General features: G+C 51.0%; 1 protein-coding gene across 1 annotated transcript; it reads left to right on the top strand.

Annotated features, from left to right (window-relative positions):
• Nucleotides 1–1,062: 1,062 nt before the first annotated feature.
• CPN2 (carboxypeptidase N subunit 2) lies at nucleotides 1,063–2,706 on the top strand. Its single transcript, XM_037524559.1, has one exon. The coding sequence runs from the start codon at nucleotides 1,063–1,065 to the stop codon at nucleotides 2,704–2,706; it is 1,644 nt and encodes a 547-aa protein (XP_037380456.1).
• Nucleotides 2,707–23,769: the final 21,063 nt, after the last annotated feature.

Genomic DNA, 23,769 nt, shown 5'->3' with positions numbered 1-23,769 from the left:
CCATGGAAATGATGTTGCTGGAGAGAGCAGCAGTGACCTGGGGTGCACACCCTCTGATGGGGTGGGGCTAGTAAACCCTAGCTGGTCTTGTCATGTAGGAATGTGAGCCCACGGCCCCTAGATCAGAATTTTTAATGTAACGTTTCTCAATTTTTAATATATTGGTTAATGCTTCAAACATAAAAGAAAGAGTGAGAAACAAAAGCTACATTTCTAATTTATGACCTGTGGGTGGAAGCTGACATGAAAAAAATTAGTGTTTAATGAATTAAAAACCTGGTCCCCTTCCCTTATTTAAAGAATAAAGCTATTGATGCGCAATTACTGCACCTGGGATGAATAAATGGAAAATTCCATGGGTGCCCTCATGGTGGGGATAGAGGGGAGCATTTAGCAGCAGTATGGGGGAGCCAGACCTTTTCTCAAGAGTTTGGTTTGTCCCTGCATAGACATGCAAAGAACAGACAGACATGCAAAGAGCACATGTAGGACCTCCTCATAATTAGGCTCTGAAGTGCGCTGAGGTGCAGGGGGACCATAGGCAGGCCAGGTGACCCTTGCTGTTGGAGGAGAGAGCCATTGGCCTTGCAAGCCTCCTGCGAAGTGGTATGAAAATAACTCCTGAGGGACCTCCCTGTTGGCACAAGAGGTTAGTCTCAGCACTATGAAGCTATCACCACCCACTGCAGCACGAGTTCGATCCCTGGCCACGGAGGTGATCCACATGGCGCAGCAGACCTCTCCTGACTCGCCCGCTGCTCCCCTCAGCAGTGTATTTTGTCATTCTGTCTGTTCTGCTCCCCACTCTGTCTCTGGTGAATCCTCTCAACCTCCCATACTTCTGGCCTATACCCCAGTTCTTGTATGCATAAATAAATAAATCTTTAAAAAAAAAAAAAGAAAAAAAGAAAATAACTCTTGAAATGATAAACTGTTCCCCAAATGGGTGGCCTCCTGACAGAACAAAGACCCCTCTTCTAGATGCTGGTCTAGTTTCTGGTCACACTAGCTGCCTTGGTAAAGGCTCCTCTCCCACTTTCTTTTCCCACTCGGGTCTAGGAGATGCTGCCTGGAGCCTGGCTGCACTGGGCCTGCCTCCTGCTTCTGGCCAGGCTCACCCAGTCCTGCCCTGTGGGCTGTGATTGCTTCACCTGGGAGGTGTTCTGCTCCGACAAGGCCTTGGTCACCATCCCCCGTGACATCCCGCCGCACGCCACGGGCATTGTCTTCGTAGAGACCTCATTCACCACAGTGGGAACCAGGACCTTTGAGGGTAATCCTAACCTGACCAAGGTGGTCTTCCTCAACACCCCACTTTTTCACTTTGGGCTGGATGCCTTTGGGGGGCTGCCTAGGCTCAAAGACCTGGAGATCACCGGCAGTGAATTTTCCAACCTCAGTGCCGCCATCTTCTCCAACCTGACCTCACTGGCCAAGTTCACCCTCAACTTCAACATGTTGGAGGCCCTGCCGGAAGACCTCTTCCACAACATGAATGCCCTGGAGACCCTCCAGTTGCAGGGCAATCGGCTCCAGGCCCTGCCTGGCAGGCTCTTCCAGCCTCTGAGACTTCTGAAGACCCTTAACCTGGCTCAGAACCACCTGGCCCAGCTCCCCAAGGAGCTGTTTGACCCGCTTGGCAACCTGCAGACCTTGAAACTGAGCTACAACGCCCTCTCCAGCCTGCCCCAGGGAGTGTTTGGCAAACTGGGCAACCTGCGGGAACTCTTCCTCGACAGCAACGCCATTTCGGAGCTGCCCCAGGAAGTGTTCTCGCAGCTTCTACACCTGGAGAAGTTGTGCCTGAAGCAGAATGCCATCCGGTCCCTGCCTTTCTCTGTCTTCTCCTCCTTGGGCCACCTGACTTTCCTGAGCCTGCAGGGGAATGCACTTAGGGTACTGCCCACTGGCCTCTTTGCCCAGACTCTGGGCCTGCAAGATTTGTCCCTGTCCCACAACCAGCTGGAGACCATCGCCGAGGGAGCCTTCACCAACCTGACCAGCCTCAGTTCCCTCAGACTTTCGCACAATGCCATCACCCATCTGCCGGTAGGGGTCTTCAGAGACCTGGAAAAGTTGACCAAGCTCTACCTGGACAGCAACAACCTGACGTCTTTGCACCCTGCCCTCTTCGAGAACCTGTCCAAGTTGGAGCTGCTCAGCCTTTCCAGGAACCTCCTGACCACACTCCCTGAGGGCATCTTGGACACCAACTACAACCTGTTCAACCTTGACCTGTCTGGCAACCCCTGGCAGTGTGACTGCCACCTGGCCTACCTCTTCAACTGGCTGTACCAGTATAGCGACCGGTTCTTCAACACCCAGACCTACTGTGCTGGCCCTGCCTTCCTGAAGGGCCAGGTGGTGCCTTCCCTGAAGGAGGAGCAACTGGTCTGCCCTGTCACCCGGGACCGCTTGGGCTTCCAGGCCCCGGGGTTGGACAACAGGGATCCAGGGTGCGCCTGGGATCTGGCCGCCCAGCAACAGGCAGCCTGGAGCAGGTGCACCTACAGCAACCCTGAGGGCACAGTGGTGCTGGCCTGCGATGAGGCCCGGTGTCACTGGCTGACAGTCCAGCTGTCTTCCAGGCAGAGTTCTGATTCCCCAGGACTGACACACAACGCCAGTCAAGAGTGGAACCTGAAGTCGAGCTGTGGCTCTGTGAGGGTCACTGTGTCTATTGAGGCTCCAGCAGGGGAGCCCTAGGTGCAGGGCGCAGAGAGCAGAGACAACAGAGCTGGAGCTTGAGCAGGCACAAGGCGGGGGCAGCAGGGCAGCCAGCTCCAGAAGCTTGGTTCTGAGCCTGGTTTTCAGGTGCCAAGAAAGCAGCTCCACCTCCAAGGAGGTGGAGGGGGAGGCAAGAGCTCCACCACCCAGTCTCCTCCTGCTTCTCCTCGCCCTTCATTACTCCTTCTCCGAATCTGAGACTTCACGAGGCCTTCCTTAAGCTGTCCAAGACTCCTGTTAAAGCTGCATCATGGTCTGGAGAATAAAATACCATCCCTCCCTTGGTGATTTCCTGTCATTTAATACTGACCTCACTCTCATCCCCACCCTGAAATTCCAACTTTCAGGTACCACCCCGCCGCTATTCCAATTCTACAAAATAGGCCCTGCTCTCTCCTGACATCTGTTCAAAAGCCAAATGTCTGTTCTTATTTCTCTCCCTGGAAATTTGTTTTTAATTTATGCAGAGAGGGGAAGGACATGATAGAAACAGGTGACCAGAAAGACTAGCGGCAGGGTCTGCCTCTAGTGCATGGGGCTCTCCTGTCTCTGGCGTTCACCCCAGTGCTGCATCCAGGAGGAATCAAAGTGAAATAAACGGTCCCTTAGGAAGGGGAACACCTATGTTTGGCTTTCACTGCAGGAAGCCTCGGAGCTGGAGCGGTGGTTTGCTAGCTCAGCAGATAAGATGGCTGCTCTCTGAGGAGAAAGCAATGTGTTGAGGAGGAAGGAGGGAGGTGAAGGGCCTGGGCAGTAGAGGACATGCTTCAGTTCTTGCCTTCCTCACCACATCTGCTCTGGTTCCCTCACTCACGGGAATTCTTCTCCTTTGGTTGTCAGAAGAGCACCTTTCCTCCAACCTCAGCTTCTCTTTCAGTCTTCCCCAGCCATCTCCTCTATGCTGGCCTCCCCAGGGCTCACTGTCACTCAGCCTCCATGCAGACTGAAGCATGCCCCTAGCGTCAGATGCCACCTCTGTGCTGATGACTGTAAGTCTCCATCTTGGGCTTAGTTCTTCTCTCCTCCATGCTGACATGTCCATCTGCTCAGCAGCCTCATGTGTCGTAGCCACAAACATATCTAAGCCAAACTCTGTCCCCAGCTCCTCCTGAATCTCCACCCAGGAGGACATCCCAAACCCAGGAGCTGGGCATGTGCTCCAAACTCTCCTCCGCTTAAATCTCAAGGCCGACTGGTCAGTGGATGCTTCTGCATATACCTTGACCCTTTTCTTTCCAGACTCTGTCTAAGACACAGCATAGCCTGGACACACAGCACACCTCCCTCCTGGTTTCCCTGCCTGCAGTGTGGGCTGGGCTGGGTGCTGGGGTGAGGGAGGCAGAAATGGATTAAATGTGCAGCAGGCTGGCCAGGAGCTCTCATTCTGATGGGAGAGATCAGACAAGGGCACATGCGCCAAAGCATGAAACATGAAGGGGAGGTGACTGTGCTAACTCTGGGGAGTAAGGAAAGGTGAGGCCTGGGCTAGCACAGACCTGGAGTGGGGGAGGGGCTGCTTTTCACTACCAGAGATTCTGATTCAATGGGACTGGGGAAGACCCAGATACCAGTTTGTGTTTTTTTTTTTTTTTTTTTCTAAGATTTATTTATTTATGCAAACAAGGACTAGGGTATAGGCCAGAGGGAGGGGGGTGAGAGGATTCACCAGAGATAGAGTGGGGAACAGAACAGGCAGATTGACTGAAATACACTACTGAGGGGAGCAGCGGGTGAGACAGGAGAAGTCTGCTGCACTATGTGGGTAGCTCTGTGGCCAGTCGGGAATCGAACTCATGCTGCAGAGGCTGCGGATAGCTTCACAGTGCTGTGCTTAACTCCTTGTGCCACCAGGGAGGCCCACCAATTTGTTGTTTAAACTCCCCAGTAACACCAACACTCAGCCAAGGTTGAAAACTTTGTCCAGTTCTGAGTCTTACCACTATTTGTAGTTAGGCTGGGAGCAGCAGAGCAGAACTAGCCTTGTCAGACCCAGCTAGTGGAATGCTCTGGTTGGATTCAGGAATCAGTCACAATGCTGTTTTTTTTCCTTGGAGTTTTTTTAAATTGTATTATCCTCAGGGCTCACAGTAGATCTTGAAGAAACAACCACCTGTTGCCACATTTTCTGCAGTATATTCATGGCTGAGTCATTCCAAAGCAGCAGCTCCTTCCAGTAGGTGGGACGCCTCGCCTGGGGGGGCCTTGAACGTTCCAGAATTCTTCTATGAATCCCTGTCACTTGCCTGTAGTATAACTGTCGGCAAATGAGTGAAGCTCTCTGTGCCTCAGTTTCCTCATTCAATCTGTTTATCACCGGCACAACAGTATCCACTTTGCAGTGTTATTGATGACTATAAACTAAGGTCATTGGTGTAAAGAAGACCAAATAACCACACACAGTAAGTTCTCCAAAACCACTATTATTTCTAGAGAAGTGTGGGTAGGTGTGGGGATGGTACGAACAGCCCATTGGTTGGCCATGGCATTCCTTGCACATGTTCCCATGGGAGTTTCTGGAAGGCTGTTACAGTTGCTGTTTATATATCAAGCCGATATTTTTTTATTATTTGGGAGACGGGAAATGCCACTTACAAAATCTTTCAGTGCTAACAGCAGAGATTGGAAAACTGGACAGCGGTGCCAAAGATTAGACAATTGAGCACAATACAAGTCAAATCATGAATTCTTTCTCACACTGCGTTTTCAGTTTGCCCCTCTCTCCTGCACCGGTAGTTTCATTTTAACATTGCACAAACCTGAAAATCTCCTGATTCGGGGTCTCGGGCGCCCCCTTGTGACAATCTGTAAGAATGGCTTTCCTGGGGAGTAAAGGAGCAGCGCTGGTCTCCAGCAGCATCGGGGTGAATCCAAAGAAGTCACAATGGGGCTTCTCCTGGGAGCAAACGAGAGCACTGACGCTCCCTGGTAGGCCGGAGGAGCTACTGAGGCTTCTGTCTCCTGCAACTCTGGAAAAAGCCGGCTCGCCGGGCTCCCAGGTGGGTGGAGGCGGTGGTCCCCAGGGGGTACGGCCACCTTCTGCTTGTCTCAGTGACGCAGCTCGGTGGTACCCTGCAAGGTGGAGCAATCTTGAAGGACAGCGAGTTGTCCTGCATCTCACACGATCTGCAAACTTACTTCCAGACACCGCTGTGGATGCAATACTGTTGGGGAAAGAGCCCGGCCTTGCGCAGCGTCTATTACGGACACGCACACAGTTGTAGTTGTCGCGGTGGTTCGAGCGCTGCTCTTTTCCAGCACCTTATATACATTCTGGGAAGATTGCATTTTTTTTTCCTTTGGCATTTTATTGAGTTATTCAGAATTTTTGAAAATCGTTTCCGCTTGGCAATGCTTAACCTTATTTCAAAAAGTTATAGGAAAAGCAACTTCTTCTAGGGCCTCCCTGGTGGCGCAGCGGTAGAGCGCTGGGTTGCGAAGCTGCCCGCAGCCTCTGCAGCGCCGGTTCGATCCCCGGCTGCTCCCCGGCCACCGGAGGAGGGTCCCACATGGCGCGCAGACCTCTCCTGCCGCCCGCTGCTCCCCTCAGCAGTGTGCTTCGGTCCTTCTGCCTGCTCTGCTCCCCGCTCTGGCTCTGGTGAATTCTCTCACCCTCCCGCGCTTCTGACTGTACCCAGTGCATGTATAAACAAACAAATAAATAAATAAAAAAATCTTTAAAAAAAAAAAAAGAAGAACAACTTCTTCTAAAGTAAGCCTTTACTCAGTTTAAGTAGGTGAAGGCCGCTGACTCGTTGATCAAGTCTCTAGGGAGAGCTTATCCAAGCATTTTCACATGAAAATGAAGGTCATCTTACTGGAAACTACCTTTTATTTCTAATTTATATAAGTTAGATCATTTAATTTTAAAATTCTCTGTGAGGTCTAATGAATTTATCTGTGCATGTTGCTCTCAGGAGTTGTTGGTGAGGAATTATTTGCTATCAGATGGCTGATGGATCTGTCCACGATGAGAGTCACTGTTCCAGAGGCACAGAAGGAGCAAAATCTAGAGGCAGGGTCTTCAGAGAAAATGAATCAGTGGGATAGAGAGATATAAGGAGAAGCTTATCATAGGATTGACAAATGGGAGGCAAGGAGTACCACAATCTGCCATCTGTAAGCTGAAGAACATGGAAAACTGGTGGTGTCATTCAGTCCAAGTTCAAAGATTGGAAAACCTGGAAGTTCTCTAACCCAGGGCAGGAGAAGATGGATGTCCCAGCTCAAGCACTGGGTGTGCCCAGTGCCCCTGCTGGCACAGCCCAGCCTGCCCTGGAAGTGCCATGTCTAAATGAGCCTGCCCGTAACATTCTTGTTGGCCTGATCAAGGGCACATTGCTGTCCCACAAGAGCCCTTCATATTCCCTCAGCCATCCCGGGCCTTCAGTCATGTATCTCAGTCAAAGCATCCCCAGTGGTGACTTCTTATAAGAAGCTATTTCTTACAAGGTATGGTCTTCACAGAGGTCATGGTTAGGGTTCAACATGAATGGTGTACTGCTATAGGTGTGGGGCGTACTCCTGGCCACCTTCCTATAGAGCTAGGGCTCTGGGCCAATGGTCCCATGGGAGACAGGGAAGCCGTTGTTCCTGGGTCTGGAATCCTGGGTCTTTTTGTCTTCACGCCGGGGGACACTCCGCTCCAACTAGCAGGGAAACTCCCAGGCCAGTGATGCAATGCTGCTCGCCCAGGCTGGAACTTCTGATAGTGCTGTGCTTCTGCCAGACTCACCTCAGCCAAGAAGCTGGCTCATTGTTCCTCATAAACAGATTTCAGCTCTGCTTTGGGGAATTGTGGATTTGGGAAACTAACAGATTTCAACTTGGAGGCCATTTAAAACACCTCTTTAGTTCTCTTACAGAACTTGCAGTTACTGAGGTGGTGAATTTGTCTCAAGGGCCTTTGCTTCCCCACCTAAGCTCCCATCTGTTCCTTCTCCTGCGGCCCAAAGGGTTCCCGGATGGGTGGGGTTGTTAGCAGAAGGGAAGAGAACTTTCCCCTTCTTCCCTTCTAGGTTCATTGGCTGGTCTAGTAATTAGATTAACATACAAAAGATTAACAGAGAAAAGCAATTTTTGTACATGCTGGACTTCCAGAGACATGAGAAGTGGAGATAGGCAGCTGGGGGTTATACGACATCTTGTGCCAAGGAGAAGGGAGTAGGAGTCTGGACTTTAGAGGGGAAGACAATTCACAGAAAGATGGGAAGAGCAAATGTTTGATGAACAAATGTTTGCCATGCCTCTCAGATGTAAAAATTTATTTCTGGTGTTAGCTCCCTTTCCTGGTATAGGCCCTCTAGCTAAAGTATTTTAGGCAGTGAAGGGAGAGATTAAAAAACAACTCTGAGTCTGATGGGTCCTTGCCTTCAGCTCACTTTGGTCCATGTACCGAAGTGGGGTATTTTCAGGTCATGTATTATGTGCTCCCCCATCATCAGCACCTTACTACCAACCTTTGTGCAACAATGCAGAGGGACTGCGGGGTCTGCTTTTCTTACAGACGGCCTCATTGAGCTGTGCCACCTTCAGGAGCATCACTGGTGCTGCTGAGACCACTCCAGCAATCACCCAACCCCACCTCTCTGCAGCCAGCCACCCTCAGCCTCCAACCACATCCTCATCAGCCTCCTCTTGGGGAACCCCAGCCCTCAAACCGTACAGAGTGACTGACCCCTCAGTGACAGCACTTCTTCAATTCTCGTGTCCATTTAGCAACCAGAACTCTCCAACATTAGCCCTCTTATCACTTGTCCCAGCCAAGAACACCTGTCTGGGGTCTGCGGAGTCAGAGCATTGGAGCAGAGCCTGTGTTCCTTCCACCTTGACTTCTAGGTGGAAACACTCTCCAGCTGGAAGCACACCCCCTCCCATCACCGCTTGTCCTGGGGAGGTCCCACAGCCAGGCCTTTCGAAGAAATCCTACCATGCTTTTGTCCATCTCTGTTCTCAGAATGTAGAGAACACTCAGAGATAGCTCTCTGATTCCCCACTTGCTCCTCCAGGCAGTTGGGGCAGATTATGATCAACAGACTTGCTGCGCTTTTTCTGCTGACCGTGCCCAAATTGTGGCTGATCTATCATCTCCACCAGCCATGTCATTGTCTATGGCACCCAGAGCCCTGCCTCCTGTGCCCCAAGGCTGAAAAATTACTGGGAGGAAGGGGAGCCCAGTACAGAATTCCACCTACTTGGGAAATCCCTTGTCACCTTGAGGCGAGAGTGGGCACACCCTCCTCCTGCCCACGCGTGACTTTGTAAGAGAGGAAAGGGGTTACCCGGGGTAGACTTAGAGGCTGAACAGGGAGGTTTGTATTCAGTCCCTGGACAGATTCCAATTTTGCTCCAAAATCTGTGTGTAAGCCACCATTCTTGGGTATATGATATTGTTTTGACATCTGTGGAGCTGGCAAGTTGCAAAGTCTCCTGGAGTCCTAAAAATTTGATCTATGAAATTGGCATAGCCTAATAAATGGCAAACCAAAGCCTTAGGGCATTTGTGATAAGCATTAGACCCACTGCATTTGCCCAAAAACACATCCTGTATTTAAAATGAAATATAAGAACTCATTCATACAAAGTTTGCTATCCAACCTCTCGACTCTCCACATTAGAGTTCTAACTGGAAAAAAATTAAAATGTCTCCCAAGAGCCAAAATATGTTTCCAGTGCCTTGATGAAAACACATGCATTCAGTCAAAGGAACATTCCTCCACTCAGACTCTGTTTACTTTTATGTTAGGCCCTAGTCTATTAAGTTTGGTCATAGGTTTTCCAGACTCTAGCATCTTGAAGGCAAGGATCATAAATTAGGAGGAGAGGACAGTTCCGCTAGAGACTTTGCTAGCACAAAAAATAAAGAGATGAAGAAATGGCAAAATCAGACACGGACTCCTAATAAGAGAGGGCTGGGCGGTGTAGTAGAAGCCACCTCAGCAGCGCTTGAGGGCCACGCCTTGCTCCTTTATAGAACCAGACGTAAATAATGGGTTGACAGAGATAATGATGACTTCAAGCTGCCCAGGAAGGGTAGACATTAAGAATAATACTGTCTTTGCTTGGGTGTCCCTGAAAGCAGAGCTCGGGGTGGGGACTTGAATACCATCTAGTTGGAGGGGATCCCAGAAAATCAATACAAGAATGTTATAGCATGATGGCTGAGGTGCTGTGGAATCTGCTGCTGTGGACAACAGAGCTCAATTCTATAAGGACTGCCTGAGTAGCCTCCAGGATGGATCTAGAGCTGGCCTCCTACAGGACAAGAGTTGGCTCATTATCAGCTTCCATTCCCCCATAATTCCAGGAAAGAGGCGGGAGATGATGAAAAGTCGTCTTGAGATGAGCAACTCCATGTGTGGACTAAGAAGTGAACCCTGAAATTGCTGCTGACAAATGGGAGGGGGCTGCTGAAGGTATCTTTCACTAGCAGACTAGCTGTTTACAGGGTGTAAACTAAATATGTTATCATTGAACAAGGCAACTACTGTTATCCAGAAGATGAGCAATCTAGAGTGGTCATTCAAGAGGACTCTGGGGTCTCAAAATAGAATGTGGGAATAGCCCGTGAGGATGTCTTTTGAGGGTGCTGAAGTTGCAATAACCTACATGAGCTGTTTTAAAAAGAGGCACCTGGCTCCAGCCCTCAGGATGCTTCCATGCAGCTTCCACAGCCTCTGCTTTCCTTTAGCTGCATGTTTGCATTTTTTTGTTTAGATTTTATTTTCTATTTATACAAGAGCTGGGGTACTGGCCAGAGTCATGGGAGGGTGAGAGGACTCACCAGAGACAGAGCGGGGAGCAGAATAGGCAGACCGACCAAAGCAGCGGGTGAGACAGGAGAGGTCTGCCTCGCCATATGGGATTCGCCCTGGCTGGCCAGGAATCGAACCAGCACTGCAAAGGCTGCAGACAGCTTCACAGCAGCGCTGCGCTCAACCCGCTGTGCCTCCGGGGAGGCCCTGCATGTTGGCATTTTGCAGCGTGCTTGGTCTGGTGTTAGGTTGCCATCCCTTCATTCATTCCACAAGCATTTCCTGTTGTCTGGGTTAGGATCCCCAGAAGCAGACCTTGAGATGGTGGCACAGACACAGGTGATTTTTTTTTACTAGGAAGTGCGCCAAGGAGAAACTGACATGGAGTGGAGAAGCAGGCCAGGCGGGGCGGAAGCCCAGCAGCAGACAATTATAGGAGACACAGCCTCAGTCAAGCTCACAGGAAAGCCCTAGATGTCAATTATTTCTCAGTGTTTGCCCCAACTCGAGATGAGGGTCTGGGCTTTATACCCTTCACCTGTCAGCCACTGGCCAACCTTTCCCCCAGGGCCGCGCTCCCTAGGATGCAAAGTGATTCCAGCAGTGGGAGGACAGTGGGAGAGACATGGGTGCCCAGGTCAGGAGTAAAAAGCACCCAGAGACTGGGGAAGGGCCCAGAGAATCAGTAAAAGTTACTCTACGGAGCCAGAGGGTCATTGCCCATGTGCACAGCAATGGGGTCTTGCTTTGTGCCCTGGCTGGACTAGGGGTGTGTTTTTACTCGCTTGCCTCTGGGGAAGAACTGGTTTTGGTCACTCCTTCCCCCAAGTGTACTAGACCCTAAGAGACCTGGGCTCTCTCACAGGACCTGAGACTTTTAGGGGTTTCATTTCCCACATGTAAATGAAGGGGTAGACTCTGTAAGACACCCCTCCCTTCTACTCTCACAACCCAGTGGTCACTGAAACGTGACCTTATGTTGTGCGTGTGTGTATGCACACACTGACAGATTTCCTTTTGTCAAGTCTGTTTTATCTAGATATATGATTAAAGTTCTATTTAAAAAGGCTGTTGATAAGACCACCAAATTGTTTTATGGTAGGATGGACTCATAGAGCATTTTACTTACATAAACTCAGTCATAAGACCTGAGGCGAGGGGGAGAGGGGCAGGGCATGTCACGTGATTTTAGGAGGATGTTTAGGCTGGTGAGATATTAAGGTGAATCAGGCTTAAGAACAAAAAGTGAGAAGAAAAAGTAATTGCACAAAAGAAGTGTAAACAACTGAACTACAGTATCATTTGGCTTTTGCCCACCCACATGGCATAGTACAGAGACCAGCTTTTTCCAGAGTGAGTAACTGTTGCAGCTCGGGGAAGCCTCTCTGTGTGGGAGTGTTTGTGGTGTGGCTGTTTTCTGGAGCCCATCTTGGAAGGGAGGCGTTTTTGAGTGATGAGCATTTTCCTGCCTCCATAAAGTATATTGACAGGACACGGGGACCTCTCAAAGCGCTGTGCTCCTGGCTGACCCATTCTGTGCCTGGGAAGGGATGCTGCGCCCCAAAGAATGCTTGGGGCCAGGGTTGGGTCACTGCGGAAGCCTGACTGCCAAGCAGTCATTAGGGGAGATTGATGGAGAGGGAGTGCATCGTGGGGGAGGCCCTGGCGGCCTGCTGCAGTTTCATTGCTGTTATTTATGGCCTAGCTGGGGCGTCAGAAACCCGGCTGACAGCTCGCTGTAAGCTGACCTGGCTGGCGCACAGCCTGTAGCCTCTGCCTGCCCATCCCTCAACTTGAGGAATGTCAGCCTCAAAGACAGTGACTGGACACAGTAGGTGTGGGAGGAAAGGTTCCAGAATGCATCCTAACCCTGAGACCTCTTCATTCAAAGAGGCATATCTGTGTGTGTGTGAGTGTGTGTGTGTGTGTGTGTGTGTATGTATTTCTTTTGGCAACAGACCTACCAGTCTAATCCTATTTAATTTAACTAAACTTTTGTCTCCTTTGCTTAGCTGGCACTGTGGGTGAAGGAGATTCACAGATGTTCTAGGGGTGAGCTATGACCAGACATCTGTAGATGATTCAGTCATCCAGGGCACACAGGCCAGGTGGGGAGAGGGCCAGTGGTGCGCAGGCCCAAGTCCAGGCCAGGGTTCCAGTGTGACCACTTCCCTTCATAAAATGGGCTTCATGTCCCTACCAAGTGCACCTTAGTCCTGGTGGCAGGAGATCAAGTGAAAAGATGCCAGGCAAATGCCCTGAAGGTTGTGAAGCCTCCCAGGAGGGTGGCAGGGCTGCAGAACTTCTCTGCCTGTAGGGCCTTCCCTGAAGAAAGTGCAGAAAGTGTTGGTCATGGTGGAGAAGGCCAGAGGTCTGCTCTGAGACAGCAACTTCAGTGGCTGCTCCCTGCGGGGGGTTACAGCCTCAGGGCTGGGTGTTCTGTGGGGAGCTCTCAGAGTCCCAGGGGGGTGTGGAGGGGGCGGAGGAAGGCTTGGAATTATTTGAGGCCACCCTGGAGTCATAGCATGAGAAGTGAAAATAAGTTTAATGTGGTGGTTTCATGGCCACCTAAGCTGAAAAGCTGAAGGGAGATCATGGCTATTCCGTCTCTTTCACCCTCTCATCTGTTAACTCCACAGTAAGTCCCAACAGAGACCACGAGCAAGTCATAAAACCCTAAAGGTTTAAGTGAAAACATTCTCACCAATACTTTATTCATTGGGGGGGAAAAACATTTTGTATCTCTACAGCTGCAGTTCAAGTATTTCCTTAACCTAGGAATTCATTTTTGATCGACCAAATCGCCTTTATTACCTGAGTTTCATTGGATAAACACTTGTTGAGTGTCCTTGAGCTCCAATCCGTGTGCTGGGCCTGGGAATGTGAGGCTGACAGGCTGGCGGGAGCGCTCTGCAGGCAGAGAGAGTGCTCCTGTCTGAGAGGCAGAGCTGCAGCCAGCCAGCAGCAGCCCTGGGAGAAGAGACTCTGACAGCAGCACCAGGGTCCAGGGGCTCCAGGGAAGTGTTTTGTCAATTGCCGCAATAGCCAATTACCCTAAACACCAAGGGTTAAATCAACAATAATTGCTTATTATCTCTCAGGGTTTCTGCAGGTCAGCCCAAAGGAGGAGGCCTCAGCTGGCAGGGACTGAAAGCGAGCTGGTCACTGTCACCTGGATGCTGGCTGGGCCCAGGGCTCTCCCCTGGCCTGGGCTTCCCCACAGCAGGGGTCTAAGCGCAAGTGTAGGGGGCAGGGAAGAGAATTCCAGTGAGAAGCTGGGGGAAGTGCTCTCCTTCTGACCTGTCTCAGAAGGCACAGAACATAGCAGGGTCGGGATATACACCTTGGTGGGGGCGCATTGGAAAATTATCTGCCATTTCTGGGGGATGAGGGGATGAAGGGGGGATTTCTGGATGCTTGAATTGAGTCTTAAAGAATGGAGAAAATGAGATGTGAGGAAGAGGGGGGATTCTTGGTGGAGAGGCCCCATGCACTGGACATGAGTGTTTAAGAAGCAGGGAGAGTTTGGCCATTATGAGTATCTCCATGAAGTGGGAGCTGCTTACGTGAGGGGGGTATGGGAAATGGGGGTGCAGCATGGAGGGTCTTAACCTGGAGCTCATGACTCCTGGGGGTTGCCAGCTCCTCTGAGAAAGAGATGAAAGATATGGCCCCTTTCTCAGGAAAAAGTCCTAGAGGGTTTTGCACTCTATTTCAGGGACACAGGTAAGGCCCCAACCCAAGCAAGCCTCAAACACCCCTATCTGCCCTGCAGTCCTGTGAAGCCAGCTTGGGTACCCCACTTGCCAGTGACTCTGAGCAAGGATCTAAGGGATGAAGAATTTACCCTTATGGTTTGGTATCAGGGAAGGAAGAGTTTGAACCTTCCATGGGGAAAGGTTCATTTGTCCTTGGGCAAATGCCCAACTTAGTGGCCTGTACTCTGCCCTGAGTCTGCAGTCACCAGGTTGCTGCACTGGGGCACAGAGCTCGCCAGGGTAGGCTTTTGGCAGGACATAGGCTCCCTTTGGGACGTGGCTCCATCAGTCTTCATGTGACTGGGGGAGAACGTGGGTGGACCTTACATTTTATGTCAGTGTTTCAACACTCAGATTTATGGTCTAGCAAAGAAAAAAAAATGGGGGGAGGTTTATTTTGCCAATGAAGAACAGCAACTATTATCATCAACCACTATCGTGATTGTGCAAGAAAAAGGACTATCATGATTATGGTGGTCCTGTAGTTGTGCACATAGTACAGAGCTGTCCATGTCGTCTCATTGGGTTAATTTTTCACCCTCTCCCTCTGACTCTCTCCAAGTCCCATCTGCAGACCCACCTGCCTCCATGCCCCCAAGGGGGTTTACTCCTTGCCTCCCTGCTGTCTTGTGACTAGTCACAGGCCCAAATCTCTCAGGGACAAGACAGTTTGGCTCTACCTGGGGTCTTGCCTGCTACTCTGCCTTCTCTGTCATTTACAACATGAGTGGCAGTGGTTGCTGAGCCTCGTAAGGGACCTGGCCACTGGAGATGCTTGCCAGAGTGACAGGTGGGGAGCCAGAGATGTGGCTGGGCAACTTTTGAAAACCCACTTGAAATTCGCCTTCTGCTACTGCAGGCAGCATCAGGAATGCTGTAATCCCCGGGAACAGGAGCATGTTGGACTCAACCTGTCTTTGTCTCAAATGCCTCACCCAGCTAGTGGTGTCACCAAGCCCTGGCTAGACCTGGCATCTCACTAAATGCTCGAATGTGGTTTTGATTCTCCCAGCAGGGGAGATTTTGCTCCCCACTTTACAGATGGAGAACCAAGACGCAGAGAACACTGTTAACTTGCATAAAGCCACACAGCAAGTTGCCTTGGGAATGGGGACAATGCCATGCTCTGACAGCCTCGCTGGGCCAGGCTGGTTCCAGTGCACCATCCTCTTTCCTCTTTGTGGGGTCTGACAGGTCCAAGTCACCTGACATGGCCCGGCCCTGCCCCACCCAGGAGGTTCAGCCCCGGAACGGTGTGACTTGGGCATGAGTCAGCTTTGGCTTGGCTGGGGAAGCCTCAGAAACCACGCTGATCCTTCCACATGCACATCCCCCACGCATGCCAGCCTGCCTTCCAGGGAAGCACTCAAGGCTGCACTCACCATCTCTTCTCACATCCAGTCCCCTTCCTTTCTGCCTGCTTCTTGCCCAGGGGACACATTTCCCAGGACCCTTGATCCCTTGACTTGATGGCATAGTAGAAATGGGGCTGGCCTAGAGACCCGTGGCACTGCCCCTGTACTGATGGCTCACTAGCTGTGTGGCTTTGGGTGCATGAATGATGCTCCCTGGGCCTCGAATATCCATCTGTAAAATGGAGTGCATACCTCCCCCACTGGGAGAAGAGAAACCATCTAGAAGCACTTTGGGAATAGTGAGGATTCTAGATTTAGCTGGGCCTTGGTGATACCACTGGCTGGTGGGGGAAGGTTTTGCCAGTACCAGGTGTAAGACAAGAGGGTGGGTGTAGGGAGGCGAAGTATTTCTTTCTCAATCTCCTCTCTCATGCTAGGAAGCATCTGAAGAAGACCACGTCTCCTCTGAGGCTCAGCAATACAGGCCCCCTCTGATTTCAGTCGTACTGTATAGCTCCTGGCATCTACCAGGCCTCTTCTGAGGCACAGGTAGTGCCTTTTTCATCCTTCTTGCTCTATATGTTGCCAGCGGCTACTCTCCATTGCTGATCTCTGGCCTGTCTCAACATCCCCCTTGACTTCTCAGCTTTAACCTCACTATGCAACCAGCTCTGTGTATTCAGGGCTCTTGGTCTGAAATACGCATGTGCTTCCTGCTGCCTAGTTGGGCCCTGGTGGAGACCATTCCTTTCTCAGAGGATGGCACTAAGTCAGGGAGTTCAGTCCTTGCCTTTACCCACCTAATTAGTCACAGGCTAGAAGACATGCCTCTGGCTTGCCTTGAGCCCACCACCTCTGCTCCTCCCCGCCACTGCAGCCCAGGACAAGTCCTTGTCTCAGCAGCCTGCCACCAGGCACCCTGCCAGCCCACCCTCCCATTGCAGGCAAGGACTTTAGATATGGCCCCTAGAACCTTCCCAATCAAGCCTGCCTTCAGTGCTAAACTTTTCAGTCTGGTCTAAGTTGCCTCCTGTCCTGGCCATCTTCGATAGGCCCCCTCTCCCAGACTAGGCATTTCCCAACACACCCGCCCCTTTGCCCACCCGCTCCCTCACCTGGGCTGCATGATCTTTTTACCAGTAAAAGTCTATTGATTCTTTAACACTTGCAGCAGATGATCCTGGGTGTAAAACACTCATTCTGCCTTCAATGGCCCTGGCCCTCCTTCATAAGAGCTTTTTTCACAAGTGAAGAAGGTTTCTCAGGACTGGGCCTGCTAGAGCCCTCCCCATACCCAGGTCCCTGGCACCATAGCCAGCCTTTCCCTGGGATCAGGAAGCGTTTGTTGGCCAGAATGAAAAGTGCCAATTGGAACTGACTGGCCTCCCAGTCCTGGATGGGACCTGCCTCCAGGTCCTCTCTTGATTGAATATTCCCCAGAGAGCTAGGGCCCCTTCCCTCCTAATACCAGGGCTGTTCACTTCAGCAATTCTCAGGGATTCTGGTTAATGTTTAATCTCAGTCTCTTTGTTTTCTGTAAAGCTGCTAATAGGGAGGTGTAGCTGGGAATGTAAAAGACTAAAAGAGGAAAACAAACACCCAAACATTTTTACTTAACAATTACAAATTGTTACCTCCCCCCACCCCAACTTCTGGGGATTGAATAGGAATGGAGGCAGTGTGTTGAATGCAGCCTACCAAATGTGATGGCCCTGTAAAGGCCCTTAGTGATTCTGTTACCACAGGCCCCTAAATGTAGAACTCCACACATCAGCAATATGCTGGACTCTAGAAAGTCACAGTCTTCCTGACATTTCCATCAGTATCACTTTCTTATCCACAACCCAGATGGCTCCTGTGGGATCCATGAAAAAGCCCAAACTTACCAACTTTAAATTCAAACCCCTCCACTGCATTCCACCCTCTCCCTTTGGTCTTGGCTGTCTCTTTTTCCAACCAGACATCCTGTTTACAGATCCCAGTCAGGCCACGGGACAGGTCTCACCTCCGCACCTTTTGAGAACAGGGTAGAGGAATGTGAGGTCCAAAAGCACACAGGCCAGTGTTCACATTTAACCTCCACCATATCCTGGCTGTGATAGTCACACAGCCTCCAGGAAGCCTGCTTTGATTTTTCTGACCCATGGCCATGCATGGCTCCACCTGCTCCAAGTGCCATCCCTCCTGCTACCCCCATGAACATCAAAACCTCCACAGTCCTGTGACAGCTATTTCATTGCTGCTTATTCATGTATTTGCCTAATTTCTCCATGGGGACCCTCTGTGTTCCTCAGATTGTCTGCTTGAAAGATGAACAGGAAAGATGGAAACCCACCATGAGCTGTAGTTAGAACTTGGACAGTCTACTTTAAGGACAGGATTCACAGTATGTACAGATATGCTTCTGGTGCCTATAAGATAAGCTTCTTATCGGTCTTTCTTCCCTGAGAAGTCAAAAAAATAATCATGAACAAAAAAGGGGTAGTGACTGACACTCAGCTCTCAAGCCTGGCCCCTCCTGAGTCACCTTGCACTTCCCCCAGCCCCCTACACTCCAGTCTTTTTCATCTTTTTTCCTATATCTCTACTCCCTCTCCTGAGCAGACAGGACAGGACAGCCTTCAAGTTCCCCTTGAGTTCATGAGGTGGCTGACCTGTGGCTGAAGATCAGAACTCACACTAGAACCCAGGACCCTAGGCAAGTGCCTTCCTTCTCTGGGCCTCAGTTTCCCACAACTGTCATGTGAGACCATTGGCTCCGACAATCTGAACATTCCACTCAGCTCTATCATCCAGAGAGGTAGGGGAGAGTGTAAAGAGGTTTTGCTGGCACTCAAAACAGCCTGGTGGAGTGAGCCCAGACCCAGTGGTGTTCGAGTAGCGCCTCTATGCCTGAATGGCCTATGAGTCACCTGTCCTTAGATAACTATAGACCTGAGTCAGTGGGTCCAACGTGGAGTCTCAAAGTCTGCATTTCAAACAAGCTCCCAAGTGAGCTCCCTGTGCCCGCCTTGGTCCACTGTTTGCTTAGCAGAAGTTTAGCACTGGTTCTCAAGGTGTGGTTCTGGGGCTAAAGATTTATTCATTTATTTATACAAGCACTGGGTACAGCCAGAAGCACTGGAGGGTGAGAGATTCGACCAGAGCAGGCAGACCGACGTAACACACTGCTGAGGGGAGCAGCGGGCGGCAGGAGAGATCTGCTGTGCCATGTGGGACCCTCGCTAGTGGCCGGGGATTGAACCAGCGCTGCAGAGGCCGTGGGCAGCTTTGCAGCCCAGTGCTCAACCGCTGCGCCACCAGGGGAGGCCCAACCCTGGTTTTAACAAAGCCCTCCAGGTGATTCTGAGCTCAAGTCTGAGAACTATTGCTTTAAGAGAACTTGGCGGTACATAGGAAACACCCAGAGAGTTTTTAATAATATTGTCTCCTGGATCCTGCTCCCAGGGTTTCCAATTTAATTTAATCACAAGTGATTCTTCTTTAATTTTGTAATTAACACCACCCACTTATTTCATTTTTTAAAATTTATTTATTTATGCATACAAGAGCTGGGGTACAGGCCAGAGATGCAGGGGGTGAGAGGATTCACCAGAGACAGAGTGGGGAACAGAACAGTCAGATCACCCAAGTAGGAAGTACGCTGCTGAGGGGAGCAGCAGGCGAGTCAGGAGAGGTCTGCTGCACCATGTGGGTTGCTGTCTGGCCAGCTGGGGATTGAACTAGAGCTGCAGAGGTTGCAAATTGCTTAGCAGTGCGATGCTTAACACCTTGCGCCACCAGGGAGTCCCCATTGTTCATTTTTAAACAATATTTGCTTTCCCCCACCCCCTCAGGTGTAGTCCCCATAGAGTTTCCTTCACCAATGCGCCCGCCCTCCCACCGGGGCACCATCACCTCAGTCCCCTGTGCTCCTCCCTCCCTCTGAGCCCTCTCCCGCCTCCTCCCCTGCAGGATGTCTCTGATTTATAATTGTCTATTTTTGCTTTGTTGTGTTTTGTACTGTTACTATTTTTTTACACTGATGTCTTATTTGGTCCCCCTATATTCCTGCTATAAGCGAAACAATCCAAGTGATTCTAATGTGAGGCCAGTGAGCCTTGGTTGTAGGAAAGCAGTCAGGCCCCACTGCTAGTCCCGCCAGGGGCCTGGACATGCTCTCTGGGTCACCGCCACTAGGGCGCACTGTCGCGCCACCCGGGAGGCCCATCCCTTGGCGCGCGGCCGGGTGACTCAGACTCCTGAGGCTGGAGCAGCTCCCGGGCTGGAGGACCCCGCTCCTGCTGCGGCTCCTGGCCCAGGCTGCCCTGCCCCAAGCATCTGCATTTAGTTAGTCCTGGCCGCGGCCCCGCTGCGCTTGACGTCAGTAAAATGCTCCATGCTGGGAACAGGTTGCTCCAGCCGTCCTGCTCCGCTGCCTGCCTCCTCCAGGCAGGAGGCCGGGCTCACTCCAGCACTGAAGCTTTGTGCGCTTTCGGTGGCCCTGGAGCCCCAGCCCCCACACTTGCTCCACCCTGCTTTGTCTGAACCTTTAGGTTCTGGGGAAACCCCTTAGGCCCAAGTTCTCAAATGTGCTAGATCAGATTCAGGAACCAAGGTTTATCTTTCCCCTTCTGAGTTTCTCTTCCTGGTGGCTCTCCTGCTGCCTGCTCTTCTCTTTTCTCTTATCTGAGGGTGGGAAGAGATGGGACCAGAAAGTCTCTCCACTTACTATGACAGATAAAGCAGTGTCATTTGTAAGGAGCAGTGTAAAAGGGGTGCAGGGGGAGTTCTGGTTGTTGACGAATTGTTGTTTCTCACCGCCCTCCCCCCATCTTCACCCCTCCACACCCAAATGCTCTCTTCTTTTTTTTTTTTTTTTAAAGACCCATTTATTTTTATACAAGAGCTGGGGTACAGGCCAGATGCGTGGGAGGGTGAGAGCATTCACCAGAGACAGAGCGGGGAGCAGAACAGGCAGAAGGACTGAAATACACTGCTGAGGGGAGCAGCGGGCGAGACAGCAGAGATCTGCCGTGCCATGTGGGTTGCTCCCTGGCTTGGCTGGCTGGGAATTGAACCCGCACTGCAGAGGCTGCTTCACAGCGCTGCGCTCAGCCTGCTGCGCCACGAGGGAGGCCCCCAAATGCTCTCTTGAAGCAGGGGTGGGAGCTTGTCCTGGAGAGGTGCACCCGGTCAAGTACAGTGACGTCTGCTCTAGCGTCCCTCACTGGCAGAGCACACTCTTCCCGCACCTCCAGCCCGGACCCTGAGTGGCCTTCTCCTTGTCCTAAGTGCTCCATTTCACCTCCGCTCTTCCATCCCCCTCAAATGTTTGATACGAAGTCTGGACTGTATTAGTGTAAGATTTCATTTGGGTAAAGACTTTGTGAGTAAAGAAATATGAACAACCCTTGGGCTGGTGGTGCATCTGGCCCATCACTAGGCCCCTCGTCCTGAGAGGAGAGGAGGAAGCATCCTGGGAAGCAGGCAGAAGGCTGCACACCTGTCTCTAACCTTAACTGCAGATGTCCTTCTGTGTTCTCCTGGATGAGGCCCTCCCCACTACCCCTCTCCAATAGTGGCCAGAGAGTGAAGTCGACACACTCCCCACAGCCCCTCAGTGAGAGAGGCTGCTTGGATTTTGGGTGGAAGGGACACTGTCTGCCAGTACTGGGTGGAAGGCAGAGAGCTAGGCCAGGCCAGATGGGAAAGCTGAGGCCTGGAGAAGGGAAAGGATTTGTTTGCGATCACACACTGGTGCTTGGCAGATCCCATTTCAGGCTAATTCCTCAGAAGTCCTGGCCAGGCCCTTCAGAGCTCTTGTAGGTGGTTGAGGGAGTGGAGGCTGGGCCCAAATGGAGCCAGTTTAACTTGAAGAATACTAGTCTCTGCTGGAATCCAGATGTGTGACCCCTCCCCAGAAGCTAACAAGGGACAATGTCCTAGCACAGACCCAGCAGGGGCTCTGGGAACCCCTGTGCCAAGTGAATTTAACTTATTAGGACCTGGGTCCCACAGGGGAAAGCAGGCCAGGGAAGTGGTGTGGGATGTCAGCATGGATCTAGATCCACTCTGACCAGCATAGACTCTGAAAGTAAAAGGGAAGCCTTGGACTGGATCTCAAGTGGGTCTGGGGGTGACCAAAGAGATCTAGTGAGTCTTTCCTCTATCTCAACAATACATCTGGCCAGAACCCAGCTGGAAGTCAGAGACTCATGAAGGATCAGCTTGAGGAGGTCCAAAGAAATTGATGTTTGTGTTTTATGGGTAAGAAATTAGGGCCAGGCAGGAGAAGGGACTGGCCCAGGGTCACTGGACAATTAGCAGCCTTCTTGGAACTTAGACATAGGTTCTGGAACCCATCAAGTGTGCCTGGCATTGTCTTGTTTTCCATATGGACAGTTGCCCTGATCTCGATCCCCAGATCCCCAGATCCCCAGGGGCTAGGTGTTAGGGGAAAAAGGCTGTCCCAAAGCTAATTCCATACAGGCTTTGTGGACTCCACCCCCACCCCAGTGTTAGGGGGAAAAGGCTGCCCCAAAGCAAATTCCATACAGGCTTTGTGGACTCCACCCCCACCCCAGGCCAAAGCCAAAGACACTGGGAACTCTACATCCCATCACCACCCAAGGGAAGGTGGCTGGGACCTGAGGGTGGGGTTAAGCAGCCAGGTGGATACAAAAGGCAGACACGTGGGCTTTGGGGATCCCCCATTTTGGCTCTCCACCAGCTCGCAGCGTCCAGCCAGCTCTGAGAGTGACTTTGGGTTTCCAGGTCGTCGGATCGGGTAGGACGCATTAAAGACTTTATTTCCCTATTTTCTCCCTGAGTTGTACATTTTCCTTATTTCCTTTTCTCTTGTAAATAAACCTTTTATTAACCCTTTTGCGTGTGTCTGTAGTAGAGTATTCATAAGTCCCTTTAAAGCGCGCGGGTGAGGACCCACAGCCAGGAACCCGTTTAATATCGGGGTTGCTCTATAACATAGGGACATCATCCACACCACCCCCTCATCCCCCCCAGGGGATCTTTTCCCAGCCCAAACACAGGAGTTAGCGTTATCATAAATGCCCTCTCTTTGGAGTTTGTAATGTGTTCTATCTCTCGTGGTATACAGAAATTTCCTGTTTGCTATCTGTTTCCAAATCCTATCTGCTTCATAAAACCAGAGAAAAAGACTCTATAACCTCATCACCTATTCCAGGATCTCTGTCAGGAAATCCTTGTTCCCACCTTGCCCAAATCTCCCATGCTCTAGCTTAAGTCCCTCCAGGTGGGCTGGCAGAGTTCGTGGGATTTACTCCAAGGGCCCCAGGGAAACGGGTTGGGCTGTTTCGGGAGAAATGCTTACTGGGGTGTGCATGCCTGATGAGCTGTCTCAAAATCCACATTGCAGTCTCCAAGCACGGCTCTCTGTCTGCCTGAGAGCTGGAATGATGCTGTTTGTGGAGGGTGCTGGCCCCAGCCAGTGATTTATTGTCTGTTTACTCAGAAACTGCTTGTTCACTTCTACTGGTGGGAAGGGAGAGAGGTAGGGAGGGAGTGAAGGCACGTCCTCAGCTGCAGAGGAATGACTTGCCCACTCCCCCTGATAGTGACCTCCATGAACTCTTCCTCCCTGCCTCTCTCCACCTGATGAAAAACAGAGAATGAATGTACTTTCCTCCCACTGGGGAGGCTTCAGACACATTTTCTGTTCAGAGGCCACTGCATGCAAAATTCCACCCTGAAGTTGAGGAAGAAGGAGAGAAGTAATGTCTGTGGAGTAATGTTCTATGCCCTCTGATCTCACTGGAACTTCGTGTCACAGCCGTCAGATGCAAGTCTTGTCTCATCTCCCATGAGAGAGCTGATGCTTAGGGGACTTAAGCTGCCCGAAGTGAAGAGAAGTGGAATTCAAGACTCTCCTCTGGTTAACGCCGAAGCTCACACTCTCCCACCACTTGGGTTTCTCAAGAAAGCATTGCCGGCCACAGTATTGGAATCCCTTCCTCTGTTAGTCCTTTTAAACGTGTTATTCAGCAGTGAACAAAATGGACACTGCCTTCGTGGAGCTCCCATTTTGAGGGAAACCATAAAGTAAGAAATAAGTTAATGAAAATGAAGTTCTAGTCAGCTTAGGCTGCTATGACAAACTCTGGGTGGTTCAAACAACATTTATTTCTTGCAGTTCTGGAGGCTGAGAAATCCAAGATC

Source organism: Talpa occidentalis, unplaced genomic scaffold (genome assembly GCF_014898055.3).
Source record: "Talpa occidentalis isolate TD23 unplaced genomic scaffold, MPIMG_talOcc4v2.1 talOcc4.4, whole genome shotgun sequence".
NCBI lineage: Eukaryota > Metazoa > Chordata > Mammalia > Eulipotyphla > Talpidae > Talpa > Talpa occidentalis.
This window is presented reverse-complemented; position numbering and strand designations above follow the sequence as displayed.

What these genes read in the sequence shown, in the direction of transcription:
- CPN2 (XM_037524559.1), top strand. Translation starts at nt 1,063, where the DNA reads ATGCTGCCTGGAGCCTGGCTGCACTGGGCCTGCCTCCTGCTTCTGGCC.